Source organism: Tachysurus fulvidraco, chromosome 5 (genome assembly GCF_022655615.1).
Source record: "Tachysurus fulvidraco isolate hzauxx_2018 chromosome 5, HZAU_PFXX_2.0, whole genome shotgun sequence".
NCBI classification, from domain to species: domain Eukaryota; kingdom Metazoa; phylum Chordata; class Actinopteri; order Siluriformes; family Bagridae; genus Tachysurus; species Tachysurus fulvidraco.
In genome coordinates, this window is record NC_062522.1 from 20,831,224 (window position 1) to 20,847,022 (window position 15,799).

General features: G+C 40.4%; 2 protein-coding genes and 1 pseudogene across 2 annotated transcripts in view; 2 read left to right on the top strand and 1 right to left on the bottom strand.

Annotated features, from left to right (window-relative positions):
- rtf2 (replication termination factor 2) overlaps nucleotides 1-15,799 on the bottom strand; it is a 51,667-nt gene that overhangs the window by 10,840 nt on the left and 25,028 nt on the right. The window lies entirely within an intron of this gene.
- On the top strand, nucleotides 3,240-5,381 carry LOC113642846 (beta-1,3-galactosyl-O-glycosyl-glycoprotein beta-1,6-N-acetylglucosaminyltransferase 7-like). The gene is made up of 3 exons (XM_027146547.2): nucleotides 3,240-4,197; nucleotides 4,408-4,503; nucleotides 4,654-5,381. The coding sequence occupies exons 1-3, from the start codon at nucleotides 3,282-3,284 to the stop codon at nucleotides 4,878-4,880; spliced, it is 1,239 nt and encodes a 412-aa protein (XP_027002348.2). The 5' UTR covers nucleotides 3,240-3,281; the 3' UTR covers nucleotides 4,881-5,381.
- LOC125141197 lies at nucleotides 10,454-13,978 on the top strand (annotated as a pseudogene).

Consider the following 15,799-nt stretch of genomic DNA (forward strand, 5'->3'; position numbering starts at 1 on the left):
CAATTACCCTGATCAAACACTCATCATAATTATATTCACTGATGCTTCATTATCAGGACCGTCAGTCATCAAATCATCTGTATATGTTACACACATTACTGCTGCTATATACTGTACAAAAAGCATAATATTGCACAATATTGTTATTTGCACTCCCACACTTTTTGTACATAACTGATCATTCATATTTAATACTCATTCTGTCTATATTGTATCTCATTATCTGCATTGTCTTGTATAGTTTGTATAGTATAGTGTTATTTATGTCTGTACTTTTGAGAGTCACAAACAGCTGGAACCAAATTCCTTGTGTGTGTCAACACACTTGTCCAATAAACCTGATTCTGGAGCAATGTGTCTCTTTGTAGCAAACTGTTGGGAGCTGTGGTGCAACAGCTAACGGCCTATTGTACAGCCAATAACTTGTAACTAAAAGTTAATAAAACATGGTTGTTGAGTACAGGAGAGCACAGGGTGACTGTCCTTCGCTGAGAATTGATGAATTCTCTGTGGACATTGTCAAGAGCATCGAATTCCTTGGTGTTCAACTGGCAGAAAACTTCACTTGGTTACTCACCAGCTGCATCACCAAGAAAGCCCAGCAGCATCTCTACTTCCTGTGAGATAAGCCCATGTTCTACAGCGGGATCATTGAGAGCATCCTGAGCAGCTGTAACATTGACTGGTTTAGGAATTGCACCATCTCGATTCAGACTGTGCAACAGTTTCTTCCCTCAAGCAAATCTGGATTCTCAACACCCAGAACTAAACTGTTACCAAACACCACACACACACACACACACACACACACACACACACACACACACACACACACACACACACACACACACACACACACACACACACAATCTAAAAATAAAGAAGTACATTACGATGATCACAGAAGCATAGCCATGCTGATCTGATCCAAATCCAAAAACAGGAAGATGACAAAAAAATAAGTTGACAAGTTGGAACTAGCAGCTGATTTGGTTCACAATGAAGTGAAGTGAAGTGATGTGACATACAGCTAAGTATGCTGACCCATACTCAGAATTTGTTCTCCTTTTACCCATGCAAAGTGCACACACACAGCAGTGAACACACACACACGCACACCGTGAACACACCCGGAGCAGTAGGCAGCCATTTATGCTGCGGCGCCCGGGGAGCAGTTGGGGGGGTTCGGTGCCTTGCTCAAGGCCACCTCAGTCCTGGCCGGCCCGAGACTCGAACCCACAAGCTTAGGGTTAGGAGTCAAACTCTAACCATTAGGCCACAACTTCCCCCCTTTACCGCTTGTAGAAAAAAAAGGTAAATTTACAACAGCACCTTGAACATGGCACAACTTGTTTGCCTAAACATAGCATACTCTGAAACTTTGGTTGAGTTCTTATTTAGACTGCATAAGGGTTGGCAAGTCTAACTAAAATTACAAATTAAAGTCACTTTGATATCGTGCTTATTTAATAACACAATATCTGTTGATCTATGATAATAACATTGTATTGCAAAAGCGTGTATAAAGCTTTTGTGTTCAGTTTTTTTAATTGTGACATTCTGTGGGCTTAATTAACAACCATCAACAGCATTCTAGTGCTGTAACTGACTCAGTCTCATGAAGCAGTGAGCTAAATTAAGATTTATTTAAATACCACTGGACTTGACTGTTGGCTTTTATTTAAGAAAAAGTATACTAGTTTAGTCGCATGGAAGATGAGTTGCATGATGGATGAAAAGAAAAGACAAGTCAAACTGAAATCCTGTTGAAAAAGGTGGTGAAAGAAAAATCTAGAGGATGACAAATTGAGATTTATGGGCAGTACCGTAAGGGAGAAGGGAGGAGAATTGGAAGGTGTATATGTCTTTCTGTCTTTCTCTCTATCGGAGTAGTTAAACCTGTAGTCACAGAGTAAACAAAGAACATCATATACAGTACAGTGTCAAAAAAAAAGCTTTGCCGTGCCAGCTTCACTTAGCGCACAGGTAATCTACCTGACTGGCAGTCAGCAGAAACAATGCTCATCTGTTCAATGTGAGTCTTTAGCTGAGATTTCACTACAGAAAATTTTCCTGGACATCAACATTCTTTGATATCTTCGTAACATAAAGGTAAAGTAGTCTATAGATGTATTAATGTGTGTATGTTGAAAAGATGAAAAGAAATAGACTTTCAAATATATTTGGTTATCATTACCTTATAATAGGAAATACTAAAAAAAACTGACTATCTTGACTACATTTAAGATGGATTTCTACTTGCTAAGGTGTAAAAAGGTGAAACTTTTTTTTTTTTTTTACACACAAACTGAAGCACCAAGTCATAAACCGTCAGAGCATTTTTTTTAATTTGTGAGTTGAGGTTTAGTGCTTTTTTCCTCATCTCTACAAAAATAATGTAATAGTAGAATAGCTTTCTGAGACACAGAATACCTGCTTTCAAAAATAACTCGAAAATATTTTTGAACTGTCAGCAAACAGAAATGATAAATGAAGAGCAGGACCAATAATTATAATGCTGATAATGTTGTTTATAATATGATAAGATTAATAAAGACATTTCCAACCCAATAGTGTTGGACTGAGGGAAAAATGCAGTACTGTTTTAAAAACATGTGCAGATCAGGCAAGTAAAGATGGCAAACCTACGTTTTCACCATTATAATTAAAATAATTGGTATTGGGCTCGATGGTTTCTTCTTTCATAACTTTAAGTCAAGTGTCAAACACAATGTGGGCAGTCTTGTTTCATTTGGCCTATGTGGCCTTTGAAAAAATAATACTGTCGATGTCAGTACCTGTTTCGCTGAAGCTGGTTAAAATAACATGTTAAAGTTACAGCCAAGGTTTTGCGTCTTTAACTATTTTCATTTCCAACAATTTTTAAGCTCCAACAATCTATTTCACTGGTTCTCACTTTCATACCTCTGTAATTAAAGTATCTGCCTGGGAAGTTCACATTGCTTAACCTTAATCTCCTTCTGTATAATCATTTATGATCATTAAGAATAATTACTATTAACTATAATCATTATCCTCATTATCATTACCAACATTATCAGTGACTTAGAAATTCTGATCTACATTCTTCTTTTCATCGCCTGATTTAAACAAATCCAGTAATATTTAAATAGTAGATCTCTTTCTTTTAGCCAAAAGACTGTAAAACCTTTCAACTTCTTGATTAACTGATTATTGATCTTACCCTGTCTACACATTTCAGGTGCCTGAACGTGGTCTGGTTGGCTTTATAGTGAAATAATTTCCATCTTGAGAGTACCATGTGGAAATATATTCTATGCTTTCTTATAAGCACCACTATCTTCATAGGCATATATTTCAAGGGCATGGTTTATTATGCTTCAAGGCTACAGCTGCCTGTCTTAAGATGCAATCCATTTGTTGAAAACTGTAAAATTTTTCCACCTACCAGCCCGTACACAAGATGGGAAAGAACAGAATGCCAGGCACCGAAGTTTAACAGTCCACTCAACTGCAAGCGTATACAATCAGAGCATCATTTTATTATGAAGACCCTGAGCAAAGAAGAGGAGGACTACCCTCTGGCCTTCATCATCACTATCCACAAAGACCTGGACATGTTTGTGCGCCTGCTCAGAGCCATCTATGCACCACACAACGTCTATTGCATTCACATAGATAGAAAAGCCCAGACAGAATACAAACTAAGTGTTCAAAGATTGGCAGAGTGTTTTCCCAATGTTTTTCTAGCCTCAGTTAGCGAGATAGTGACCTATGCTGGTTTTTCTCGCCTGAAGGCTGATATTAATTGCATGAAGGACCTAGTGAGGTCTCCAGTGAAATGGCGAAAGGTGATCAACCTGTGTGGCCAGGATTTTCCTGTCCAGAGCAACCTGGAGCTGGTAAGATATATGCAAGATGAACAATGGAAAGATAATAACATGACTCCTGGTATAAAACAGCCAAAGAGCATGCGACATAGGACTCAGATACAGCATGTAGAAATTAAAGGTGATCATGTAGCCTCATTGGGTCACAAAAAGACACCTCCTCCACACAACCTGACAATCTATTTTGGTACAGCCTACTACAGTCTACAAAGAGCATTTGTGGAATATGTGCTCACCAGCCCAGTCGCCAAAGACCTGTTGGAATGGTCAAGGGATACCTACAGCCCTGATGAGCATTACTGGGTAACCCTTAACCATCTGGAAGGTAAGCACAATGAAATTTAAATTTAATAAAGTCCCCATTAAAATAAGTATTTCATTTTTTTGTTCACTGCTAGTGAAACAAGGTAAGAAGCCAGAAAATGTAGCATCTTAATGCACACATGTATAACACCTCAATTCACCTGAGCGTCTGAACAATTCAAATACATAAATGTATGAGGTATATTCACTACCCTGCTCAACATTTCCACAGATGCCCCTGGCAGTAATGTAAATGCTGGCTGGGAGGGTAACATCCGGGCCATTAAATGGAGAGTCCAAGAAGGGTCAGTACATCAAGGCTGTAAAGGTATGAACACTACAAAACATACACCAGCCATTTCAATACTGTTTGAAACACAGGAACATTGTGCAACTACTGTACATGTGAGAAGTTTATGCCATGCGCTATACAAGAAACAGGACAATCTTATCAAAAACACTATATTTGTCTTCACAGGAACGTACATCAGGGATGTCTGTGTCTACGATGTTGAGGATTTACCTTGGATAATTGAGAGGAACAGCATGTTTGCTAACAAGTTGGACACCACTAGATTTCCTCAAGCTCTGGACTGTTTAGAACAGTGGCACAGGCACAAGGTCCTACAGCAGGCAACAGTGCCCATTCGGTTATCATGGCAACTTGCAACAGAGGTCACTATTACTGATGCTAGTCACAGTTAATGCCTACACTTATTCCTTAATCTAGTTTGTTGTACAAACAATTCAACATGGAATAATTAATCCACAAAACGAAACTATGTATATAATATTTAGAAATGTAAGAACAATTTTATGTTTATTTTAACGTGAGTAATTCAATTGTTAAGGACCCTTAGAAATGGTATTAATAATTCTGACAATGCACTATTTATTGCTCATTAAACTAGTGTTATACGTTACCAAGGAGAATGAAATAAACCCTACAGATGTACAGCAATAGACTAATAACCAACAGAGATACAGCAATGGAAATAGTTATAGAGGTTTATATAATTACTATAGGTTTCCCTGATCTGTTTCTCTTATGGTGCATCGAAAATATCTATAACTGAAACTGACTCTGATCAGACTTGAAAACTTCATCCCACATATCCGACAATGGTTTAAAGAGACCTTTAGACCAGCATTGTTGGAAAGGGGGAAAGGCAAGAAGAATAGAAGGAAATTTAAAAAAAATGGTTATACTGATTATTTTTAAATTATACTAGTAATTTATATTCCTTTTTATAAATTTTTTTTTGCAAATCCTATATTATACAACCTAACTTTTGCACTTCATATTAACTCGTACTGCAGTTTTGGTTTGCTTATCCTGGCTTCATATTTACTCAGATTTACTACTATTTCACCATACATTTGTTTCCCCCTTTGCTGAGCAGAGGACATGCAATAAACATTGCTGTAATTTATTGTGCTAAACCTTCAGCATGTTTTTGTTGTAAATATAATACTTTATAACTGTGTTCATACCCAATTGAAGCCAAATGCAGGCCCAGAGCTCCTGATGCTTGAAATATACTGTTTTTGTGATCAGGCCAGAAAGCTGTTGAAAGTTGCTGTGCTTTGTAATATGCAGTAGCAAGAAAATCAGCCATGCAAACTGATTCACTATATCAAGCCATTCGATCAAGGTTGGACACTTGCACAATGGCACAAGGTTATCATGTGCCATTCGATCAAGGTTGGACACTTGCGTTTTATGTAACCTTTAACTTTAACCCTAATCCTGTGTTGTCTTAAGGAGCTCTGGGTCTTTATGTAGCACCATGGTCCAGAACCATGTTGTTTCATTACACTGTGTACTGCATCAGCTATATATGATCAAAATAATTTAAATAATCCTTTGTTTGTTTTACTGTATTACAAAGGTGTGAAGTACCTAATAAATTAATGATAAAGAAGCAGTCCAAGAAGTTTACCTTTAAAGTTATTTGTGTGCCACTGTTTCTCATCCACTCTGCAGTAATCTTGCTAAATAACAGTCATGTTAAGCTACGACACCAAACAAGAAATCTTTGGGTTACTTAACGTAAGCCCCGGTTCTTTGATAACAGAGTGAAGTGTTTCACTATGGGAATCGCTTTGGGCATGACCAACTGCGGAAGCTCATGACACCACGTTTGTCTTCTGACAGACAGGCCAACCTGCGACCAGACTCCGCCCTGCCTATATCAGCCAGGTCGACCCCTGTCTACGTCATTAACGAGATTTCTTCCCGTCCAAGTGCAAGGAGGGAAGTGTTGGTGAAACAGTTCACTCTGTTAGCAAAGAAACGGGGCTTATGTTAAGTAACTCAAAGTTCTTTTTCTAACTTCGCTCGGTGTTTCACTATGGGAGATATATACCGCTCCCGGATTGCACCCATATTACTGTTTTCAAATGGGTATAGTAGTACCAGCTCCCAGCACCGAATGTGCTAAGGACGGCTCCAAAACGTCTAGTCTATAGAATCGCACAAACGTATGTGGTGTTGCCCAACTTGCCACCAAGCAAATGTCCAGAACTGAAACTCCCCTGAGTAAAGCACATGATGTGGCCATACCCCTAATGGAGTGGGCTCTCAAACTCAGGGGGTTGAAGACCCCTGCTACTATAAGCTAGATATAGCCTCCACAATCCAGTTGGATAGCCACAGCCGAGATAACGGCTTCCCTGTGTGAGGAGTAGCCCAAGACACAAACAGCTGGCCACAAGCTCTGAAGCCTGCTGTTCTCTCCACATATGCCTGGAGAGCCCACACAATGTATTAAGTTTCTGCTCCTCCGGGAAAGAAAACGGAGGAGGATGAAAAGCCACCAGTTCAATAGACGGGCACCTATATGTCTCAAAGGACATGATCAGCCCATTGAAACGAGGTGGTTTCATGGCAAACTGAAGTCTGTCTGTAAAACTGTTGCTAAACCCACGAATGAACCACGCATGCATGCCAGCTGGCTATGCAGGCAGAGACAAGTCTCCCATACACTTCTGCCTTGCTCTCGTCGTGCAGTGATGACGTCATCACGTGCGGTCTCCCGCTGAAAGAGCGAGCGCTTCCCCCAGCGGTGGGACTGAAGGCGCGCATTTCGTGTCCTTGCACTTTTCAGGGTTCTTAAACATATCGCCCTCGGCTGTTTGCCTGGCTGCAATAGTGCAACATTTATCGTTATGTTTTTTGAACCTGGGGAGCATATCGCCCTCAGCCCGGGCTTGGCTGCGATAATGCATGTTTTATTATCAATTCCCCTGTATGTGTGAGTGCTTGGTGACACTGCACATGGCTCTGACCTCCCTCTTTTCTCTGAACTAAAGGAGAGCGAACATAATGAGCCCTTACCAAACTTAGAACAGAAGGGCTGTATTCCCACCTTCTTCTCTTCGCCAGCGGAGAGAGATGGACAGGGGAATACCTGTGTGTCAGGTCGCATGCTTTTTCTTCCTTTCCTCGGGGTGGGGCAGACGGTTCCTAGCCATCCGGAAGGTCTGGAGCCATCCGGTCGTGGTCGCTGACCGGCCTGTTGCCCGTTGTGAGCAGGTCTTACAGCTCTCGCGCTCAAACGGCCTCCCTCTCGATGCTGCGGCTGCTGCAAAACCCTGCCATGTCGGCTGAGAGGGTGGTCACGTCACTTGCTTGCGTGGCAAGATCTTGCTCTTAAAGAGGCTAGACCAATATCGAGACATCTCCTTCATGCACCCAGGCACAGCAGGCAGACTGTCTTGCTGCCGAGTGGGCCGACAGCAGCCTTTTCCCATCATAAAGGTCTCTTACGGCTCCTTCGGCAGCTTTGGCGGCTGGCCAGGCAAGGCCCGGCTTCACCACGGCCTGTTTGCACACCTCGTGCAGGCTGCTGTCAGCAGGAGGGGCCGAATCGCTCGTGCTAGGTGGTCTAGTCTGTTGGGCTGGGAAGGGGGAATTGTCTTCCTCTTCTTCGCCCAGATCGAGGAGGTCAGAGTTAGCATCCTATGTGAGCAGGCCATAGAACCGCCGAGGCATGTATGGGGATTCAGATTCCATCATGTCCGCCCAGTGCTTACTAGCTTGCGGCAGATGGGCAGTCGCTGTCGAGGCAGCTTCAGACAGGCAAGGGTCCTGCTGGATAGCTACTGACACTTTCAGCCTCCTTTTCAGGATTTTCACCGGCATTGATGCACAGTGAGTGCATGTCTGCGGGTCCGCTAGCGACGTTTGAGCGCGCTTCGGGCCAATACACACTATGCACATAGGGTGAGGGTCCCTGTCCGAGATGGTAGCTCCACATGATGATGGACAAGGGCCGGATACAGCCTCCTTAGACTTCAACTCATGCCCTTTTGATATAGGCAGGGTGGAGCCTGGTCGCAGGTCAACCTGTCTGTCAAAAGACAGATGTGGTGTCATAAGAGCTTCCGCAGTTGGTCATGCCCAAAGTGATTCCCATAGTGAAACACAGAGTGAAGTTAAAAAATTGTATAAAAAACTATCAGGACATCAATGATGTGTGAGCTGAATTCGGTGACAGTATGGTGTATTACAGTGAAGTTATTGAATATAATTTCCATAATAGTGAAGTTATACAAAAAGACATTTCTCCAAAATAAGTACTGTAGTATAACTATCAGGACATCAGAGGTGTGACAGTACAGTGTATTACAGTGAAGTTATTGACTGTTTTTTAGTATTCGCTTTTCGGGTTTTGCACTTTGCAGACGGTCCCTTGGAATCTGTCTCTCAGCCGTCTGAACATAGAGACTTGTGTATTTTGTCCACCGCAGAGGAAAGCTAATTTTGAGAAAAATTGGGTTGTAGCTGCCTCTCCTCATTACTACGATAGAAAAGAGGTGTTATTTGTGTAATAAGAGAATTTAGCTCATTAGTTATTGACTCGGGAAACTCGAATCTGTGAATATGCGGCCAACTATACTTAAGTCTGCTTCAGCATGACACCAGCTTCGGTTTATGAAGTAAACTCTCTTCCCTGTAAACGCTCGGTGAAGTACACGACAGCTGTCGGGGCAGGGAAGGGGGGGGGAATTCAAATAAAAATTAACCAATTATAACAAAGTTTTGCAAGTTCAAAAATGCGATGCAGTTAAAGGGGAAGAAAAGACAAGGGTAAATTATGGACGTTTTAAGCAGCAAAACAAGTGGGTATACGCTAATATTAAGCCTTAGAAGTCAATATACGCAAACAGCCATGAAAGTACTAATAAGAATCATTTTCACCATGAATAGATGAAGTTGACAAACTTTTCCCTGTGGGGTGTCACACCAAAGGACAAAAAACTTAACTTCAGTGGTCTTAAAACATAGTTAAATATTTAAACAATTCTGAGAGAAATACTTACCATGTGCACTTCTCATGGCCTTCATAGGGGTCTTCAGTCACATGACCTTGAGTGGGGTCTTTCAATTAAATGTAGTTGTCCATGATATTGCCCAAATTAAAATTAGGTTTTTGCATAACACCAAAGGACATTTTTTTCTGTGACAAACTTTATGAAATTCCTACACTTTTAGAAATGTATGTATATGAAAAGTGATGGCCACTTAGTGAAATAGACACTTGCACAATTATGCCAGGAGTGTTCATTAAGATTTTTAAACATTATTTTCTTTATTTATAAAATGTAATAATTATGAAATAATGTTGTCTACCGTCACACCATAGGACAATTTTGAGATTTGGCTCAAAGTTCTAAAAAAAAAACTAACAATAACTTGGGTATTAAAACAACAAATTCATATAAAACAAGAAAATGTTTAACCATTTACAGTATTCTAAATTATGAAAATGTGAAATAAATTATGTTTTATCTCCTGTGACAGTGAAAAAGCCATGTCACGTCAACTACCCATATGTCCCCGACTACACCACTGGTACTGCATTATCAGGACGGTCAGTCATCAAATCATCTGTATGCATTACACACACTACTGCTGCTATATATTGTACGAAAAGCATAATATTGCACAATATTGTTATTTGCACTCCCACACTTTATATACATAACTGATCATTCATATTCTATATTCATATTTAATACTCATTCTGTCTATATTGTATCTCATTATCTGCATTGTCTTGTATAGTTTGTATAGTATAGTGTTATTTATGTCTGTACTTTTGAGGGTCACAAACAGATGGAACCAAATTCCTTGTGTGTGTCAACACACTTGTCCAATAAACCTGATTCTGGAGCAATGTGTCCCTTTGTAGCAAACTGTTGGGAGTTGTGGTGCAACAGCTAACGGCCTATTGTAGAGCCAATAACTTGTGATTAAAAGTAAATAAAACATGGTTGTTGAGTACAGGAGAGCACAGGGTGACTGTTCTTCACCGAGTATTGATTAATTCTCTGTGGAGATTGTCAAGAGCATCGAATTCCTTGGTGTTCAACTGGCAGAAAACTTCACTTGGTCACTCACCAGCTGCATCACCAAGAAAGCCCAGCAGCATCTCTACTTCCTGTGAGATAAGCCCATGTTCTACAGCGGGATCATTGAGAGCATCCTGAGCAGCTGCAACATTGACTGGTTTAGGAAATGCACAATCTCGGTCAAATCAGGATTCTCAACACACAGAACTAAACTGTTACCGAACACACACACACACACCACACCCACACACCCACACACACACAGAAGATCACAGGATGCATAACCATGCTGATTTGATGTCAATCCAAAAACAGGTAAGCAGCTGAAAGATGACAAAAAAAATAAGTTGACGAGTTGGAAAAACCAGTTGATTTGGTTTAACGCTTGTAAAAATAAATAAATAAATAAATAAATAAATAAATAAATAAATAAATAAATAAATAGGTAAAGTTGCAACAGCACCTTGAACATGGCACATTGTTTGTCTAACCCTAGCATACTCCGAAGCTTTGGTGGAGTTCTTATTTAGACTGCATAAGGGTTGACAAGTCTAACTAAAATCTAAAACTAAAAAGGTGCATATGTCTCTCTCTTGATCTGAGTAGTTAAAACTCTAGTCTCAGAGTAAAAAAAGAACATTTATATACAGTGTCAAAAACAAAAGCTTTGCCGTACCAGCTTCACTTAGCGCACAGGTAAGCTCCAAGTCATAACCCTTCTAAACATTTTTTGAGTTTTTCAAATAGAAATGATAAATGAAGAGCAGGACCAATAATTATAATTCTGATAATGTTGTTTGTAATATGACAAGATTAATAAAGACATTTCCAACCCAATAGTGTTGCAATGGGGGAAAAAATGCAGCACCATTTTAAAAACATCAACAGATGTTATCAACAGATTCTTGTCGTTAGAAATGCCTGTGCTGATCAGCAAATAAAACCAGTAAACCTACATTATGCTTTCACCATTATAAATAAAACAATTGGTGTTGAGCTCGATGGTTTCAAGCCAAGTGTCAAACACAATGTGGGTAGTCTTGTTTCATTTGGCCTATTTAGATGTAAATTAGAAGAGAATAATACTGTTGATGTCAGTACCTGTTTCGCTGAAGCTGGTTAAAACAACATGTCAAAGTTACAGCCAAAGTTTTGCGTCTTTAACTGTTTTCATTTCCAACAATTTTCAAGCTCCAACAATCTTTTTCATTGGTTCTCACTTTCATACCTCTGTAATTAATCTGCCTAGGACAGGGGTCTGCAACCTTAAACACTCAAAGAGCCATTTGGACCTGTTTCCCACAGGAAAAAAAAAACACAGGAAGCCACAAAACCCTTTTGATACCTAAAATGAAGATAACACTGCGTATATCATTTTTTATGTTTATAGAAAGTACAGAAAAAACTGTAGTGTGTTGCATTTATGAAATCAATGAACTGCTACAGAGTAAACAAAATTTTATTTCTGCAAAATATTTCTATTTATTTGTCACTTTCTTCAGAAACTTTTCTTTTCTTGAATTTATCCATGTTTGCCTACCTGTGGTTGAAAAGTTTGATCTGAATTGAATGAAATTTTTAATTTTGCAAGTCTGAGTTATGACGCATATTTTGAGCGACAAAAAATTAAACACGGTTTATCTTAATGTTACAAGATCATCATAACCTTAGAATTTAGAATGATTTTTTTAAAAACTAATAAAATAAATTAAAAATAAATAAATAAACTTAAATTAAATATTTATTTTCCAAATCTACAGGGAGCCACAGCAGTGGGATGAAAGAGCCACTTGCGGCTCCAGAGCCGTGGGTTGCCGACCCCTGGCCTAGGAAGTTCAAATTGTTTAACCTGTAATCTACTTCTGTATAATCATCATTTATGATCATTAAAAATAATTATTATTAACTATAATCATTATCATTCTGATCGACATTCTTCTTTTCATCGTCTGATCTTAAAACCAAAAGTATTCAAAGTATAGGTAAGACAAAAGAATTGTCCTTGCTATTTCAATATATTTGGAGCACTATATTATAGGAAGGGTAAATGAATTTTGTTTTCTGGATGAAAGAAGTCCATTAACATTTAAATAGTAGATCTGTTCCTTTTAGCCAAAAAGACTGTAAAACCTCTCAATTAACTTATAGATTAACTGATTATTGATCTTACTGTCTACACATTTCAGGTGCCTGAACGTGGTCTGGTCGGCTTTATAGTGAATTAATCTCCAAGAACAGTCTCAACTGCAAGCGTATACAATCAGAGCATCATTTTATTACGAAGACCCTGAGCAAAGAAGGAGGACTACCCTCTGCCCTTCATCATTACTATCCACAAAGACCTGGACATGTTTGTGCACCTGCTCAGAGCCATCTATGCACCACACAACGTCTACTGCGTTCACATAGATAGCAAAGCCCAGACAGAATACAAACTAAGTGTTCAAAGATTGGCAGAGTGTTTTCCCAATGTTTTACTAGCCTCAGTTAGCGAGATAGTGACCTATGCTGGTTTTTCTCACCTGAAGGCTGATATTAATTGCATGAAGGACCTAGTGAGGTCTCCAGTGAAATGGCGAAAGGTGATCAACCTGTGTGGCCAGGATTTTCCTGTCCATAGCAACCTGGAGCTGGTAAGATATATGCAAGATGAACAATGGAAAGATGAAAACATGACTCCTGGCATAAAACAGCCAGTGTATGTACGACACAGGACTGAAATACAACACAAGGAAATCACAGGTCGCTATGTGGCCTCATTCAGGCAAGACCACAAAAAGACACCTCCTAGACACAACCTGACAATCTACTTTGGTACAGCCTACTACAGTCTACAAAGAACATTTGTGGAATATGTGCTCACCAGCCCAGTCGCCAAAGACCTGTTGGAATGGTCAAGGGATACCAACAGCCCCGATGAGCATTACTGGGTAACCCTTAACCATCTGGAAGGTAAGCACAGACTACATGAAATTTAAATTTTAAAGTCCCCATTAAAAAAGTATTAAATTTTTTCATTCACTGCTAGTGAAACAAGGTGAGAAGCCAGAAAATGTAGCATCTTAATGCACACATGTACACTGCTCAAAAAAAAATAAAGGGAACACTTAAGCAACACATCCTAGATCTGAATGAATGAAATAGTCTTATTAAATACTTTGTTATTTACATAGTTGAATGTGCTGACAACAAAATCACAAAAATTATCAATGAAAATCAAATGTATTAACCCATTGAGGTCTGGATTTGGAGTCACACTCAAAATTGAAGTGGAAAAACACACTACAGGCTGATCCAATTTTGATGTAATGTCCTTAAAACAAGTCAAAATGAAGCTCAGTAGTGTGTGTGGCCTCCACGTGCCTGTATGACCTCCCTACAATGCCTGGGCATGCTCTTGATAAGGTGGCGGATGGCCTCCTGAGGGATCTCCTCCCAGACCTGGACTAAAGCATCTGCCAGGACAGTCTGTGGTGCAATGTGGTGTTGGTGGATGGAGGAAGACATAATGTCCAAAATGTGCTCAGTTGGATTCATGTCTGGGGAACGGGCGTGCTAGTCCATAGCATCAATGCCTTCGTCTTGCAGGAACTGCTGACACACTCCAGCCACATGAGGCCTAGCATTGTCTTGCATTAAGAGGAACCCAGGGCCAATCGCACCAGCATATGGTCTCACAAGGGGTCTTGGAATCTCATCTCGGTACCTAATGGCAGTCAGGCTACCTCTGGAGAGCACATGGAGAGTTGTGCGGCCCTCCAAAGAAATGCCACCCCACACCATTACTGACCCACTGCCAAACCGGTCATGCTGGAGGATGTTGCAGGCAGCAAAACGTTCTCCACGGCGTCTCCAGACTCGGTCACATCGGTCATATGTGCTCAGTGTGAACCTGCTTTCATCTGTGAAGAGCACAGGGCGCCAATGGCGAATTTGGTGTTTGGTGTTCTCTGGCAAATGGCAAACGTCCTGCCTGGTGTTGGGCTGTAAGCACAACCCCCACCTCTGGACGTCGGACCCTCATACCACCCTCATGGAGTCTGTTTCTGACCGTTTGAGCAGACACTTTGGGGCAATTTTGCAGGGCTCTGGCATTGCTCCTCCTGTTCCTCCTTGCACAAAGGCGGAGGTAGTGGTCCTGCTTCTGGGATGTGCCATCCTGGATGAGCTGCACTACCTGAGCCACTTGTGTGGGTTGTAGACTCCGTCTACAGTGAAAGCACCGGCAGCATTTAAAAGAGACCAAAACTTTGTAGCCGAGCCACATAAGGTGACACGATGTATAGATGCATAAATGTTGTTTAGAATAAGCATGACTTGATTGTGTACACCGGAATTATGTTTCGCTTCATTTGTGTTGCCCCGTTTACCACTCTCGCGAGACCGCACCGATGACGTCACGCGACATTGATTCACTTCCAGGTTTTCCCCCCAAGTTTAATGGCGATAGGTGCACCAGCTGTTACTGTACGGAGTGTGGATTATTAGCGGTGTTTGCTGGCGTGAAAGACTCACTGTGGAATATTCTACAATTCGATCGGATTATTCACCTGTGGAGACGATATTACACTAATCCATAAACCGGACTTCCTAACACGTCACGAGATTGTGCCATATAAGGACATTTACACTCACCAAGGACTTAAATGACACTTCTCTCTCTCATACACACACACTTCACTCTTTGGGGTTTTTGGGTATTTTTTTTGTATATATTTGTAAATATTAATTTTGTACAATACACTTTGGTTTGCTTATATTGATTTATATTGCCAGAAAGCATAGGAACTGAAGTGGTCTGTGGTCACCACCTGCAAAACCACTCCTTTATTGGGGGTGTCTTGCTAATTGCCTATAATTTCCACCTGTTGTCTATTCCATTTGCACAACAGAATGTGAAACTGACTGTCAATCAGTGTTGATTTCACAGAAGTGTGATTGACTTGGAGTTACATTGTGTTGTTTAAGTGTTCCCTTTATTTTTTTGAGCAGTGTATAAAACCTCAAATCACCTGAATGTCTGAACAATTCTTCTTCTTTCGGCTTTTCCCGCCAGGGGTCGCCACAGCGAATCATCTCTCTCCCCCTATCCGTATCTTCTGCATCCTCAATACTTGCACCCACTATCTTCATATCCTCATTAATTACATCCATATACCTCCTCTTTGGCATTCCTCTTTGCCTCCTGCCTGGCAGCTCCATGTCCAACATTCTCCTACCAATATACTGACTCTCCCTCCTCTGAACATGTCCAAACCATCTTA

What these genes read in the sequence shown, in the direction of transcription:
- LOC113642846 (XM_027146547.2), top strand. Translation starts at nt 3,282, where the DNA reads ATGTGGAAATATATTCTATGCTTTCTTATAAGCACCACTATCTTCATA. An exon ending in AACCCTTAACCATCTGGAAG is followed by an intron (nt 4,198 to 4,407) that starts GTAAGCACAATG and finishes ACATTTCCACAG; the next exon opens with ATGCCCCTGGCAGTAATGTA. An exon ending in AGTACATCAAGGCTGTAAAG is followed by an intron (nt 4,504 to 4,653) that starts GTATGAACACTA and finishes TTGTCTTCACAG; the next exon opens with GAACGTACATCAGGGATGTC.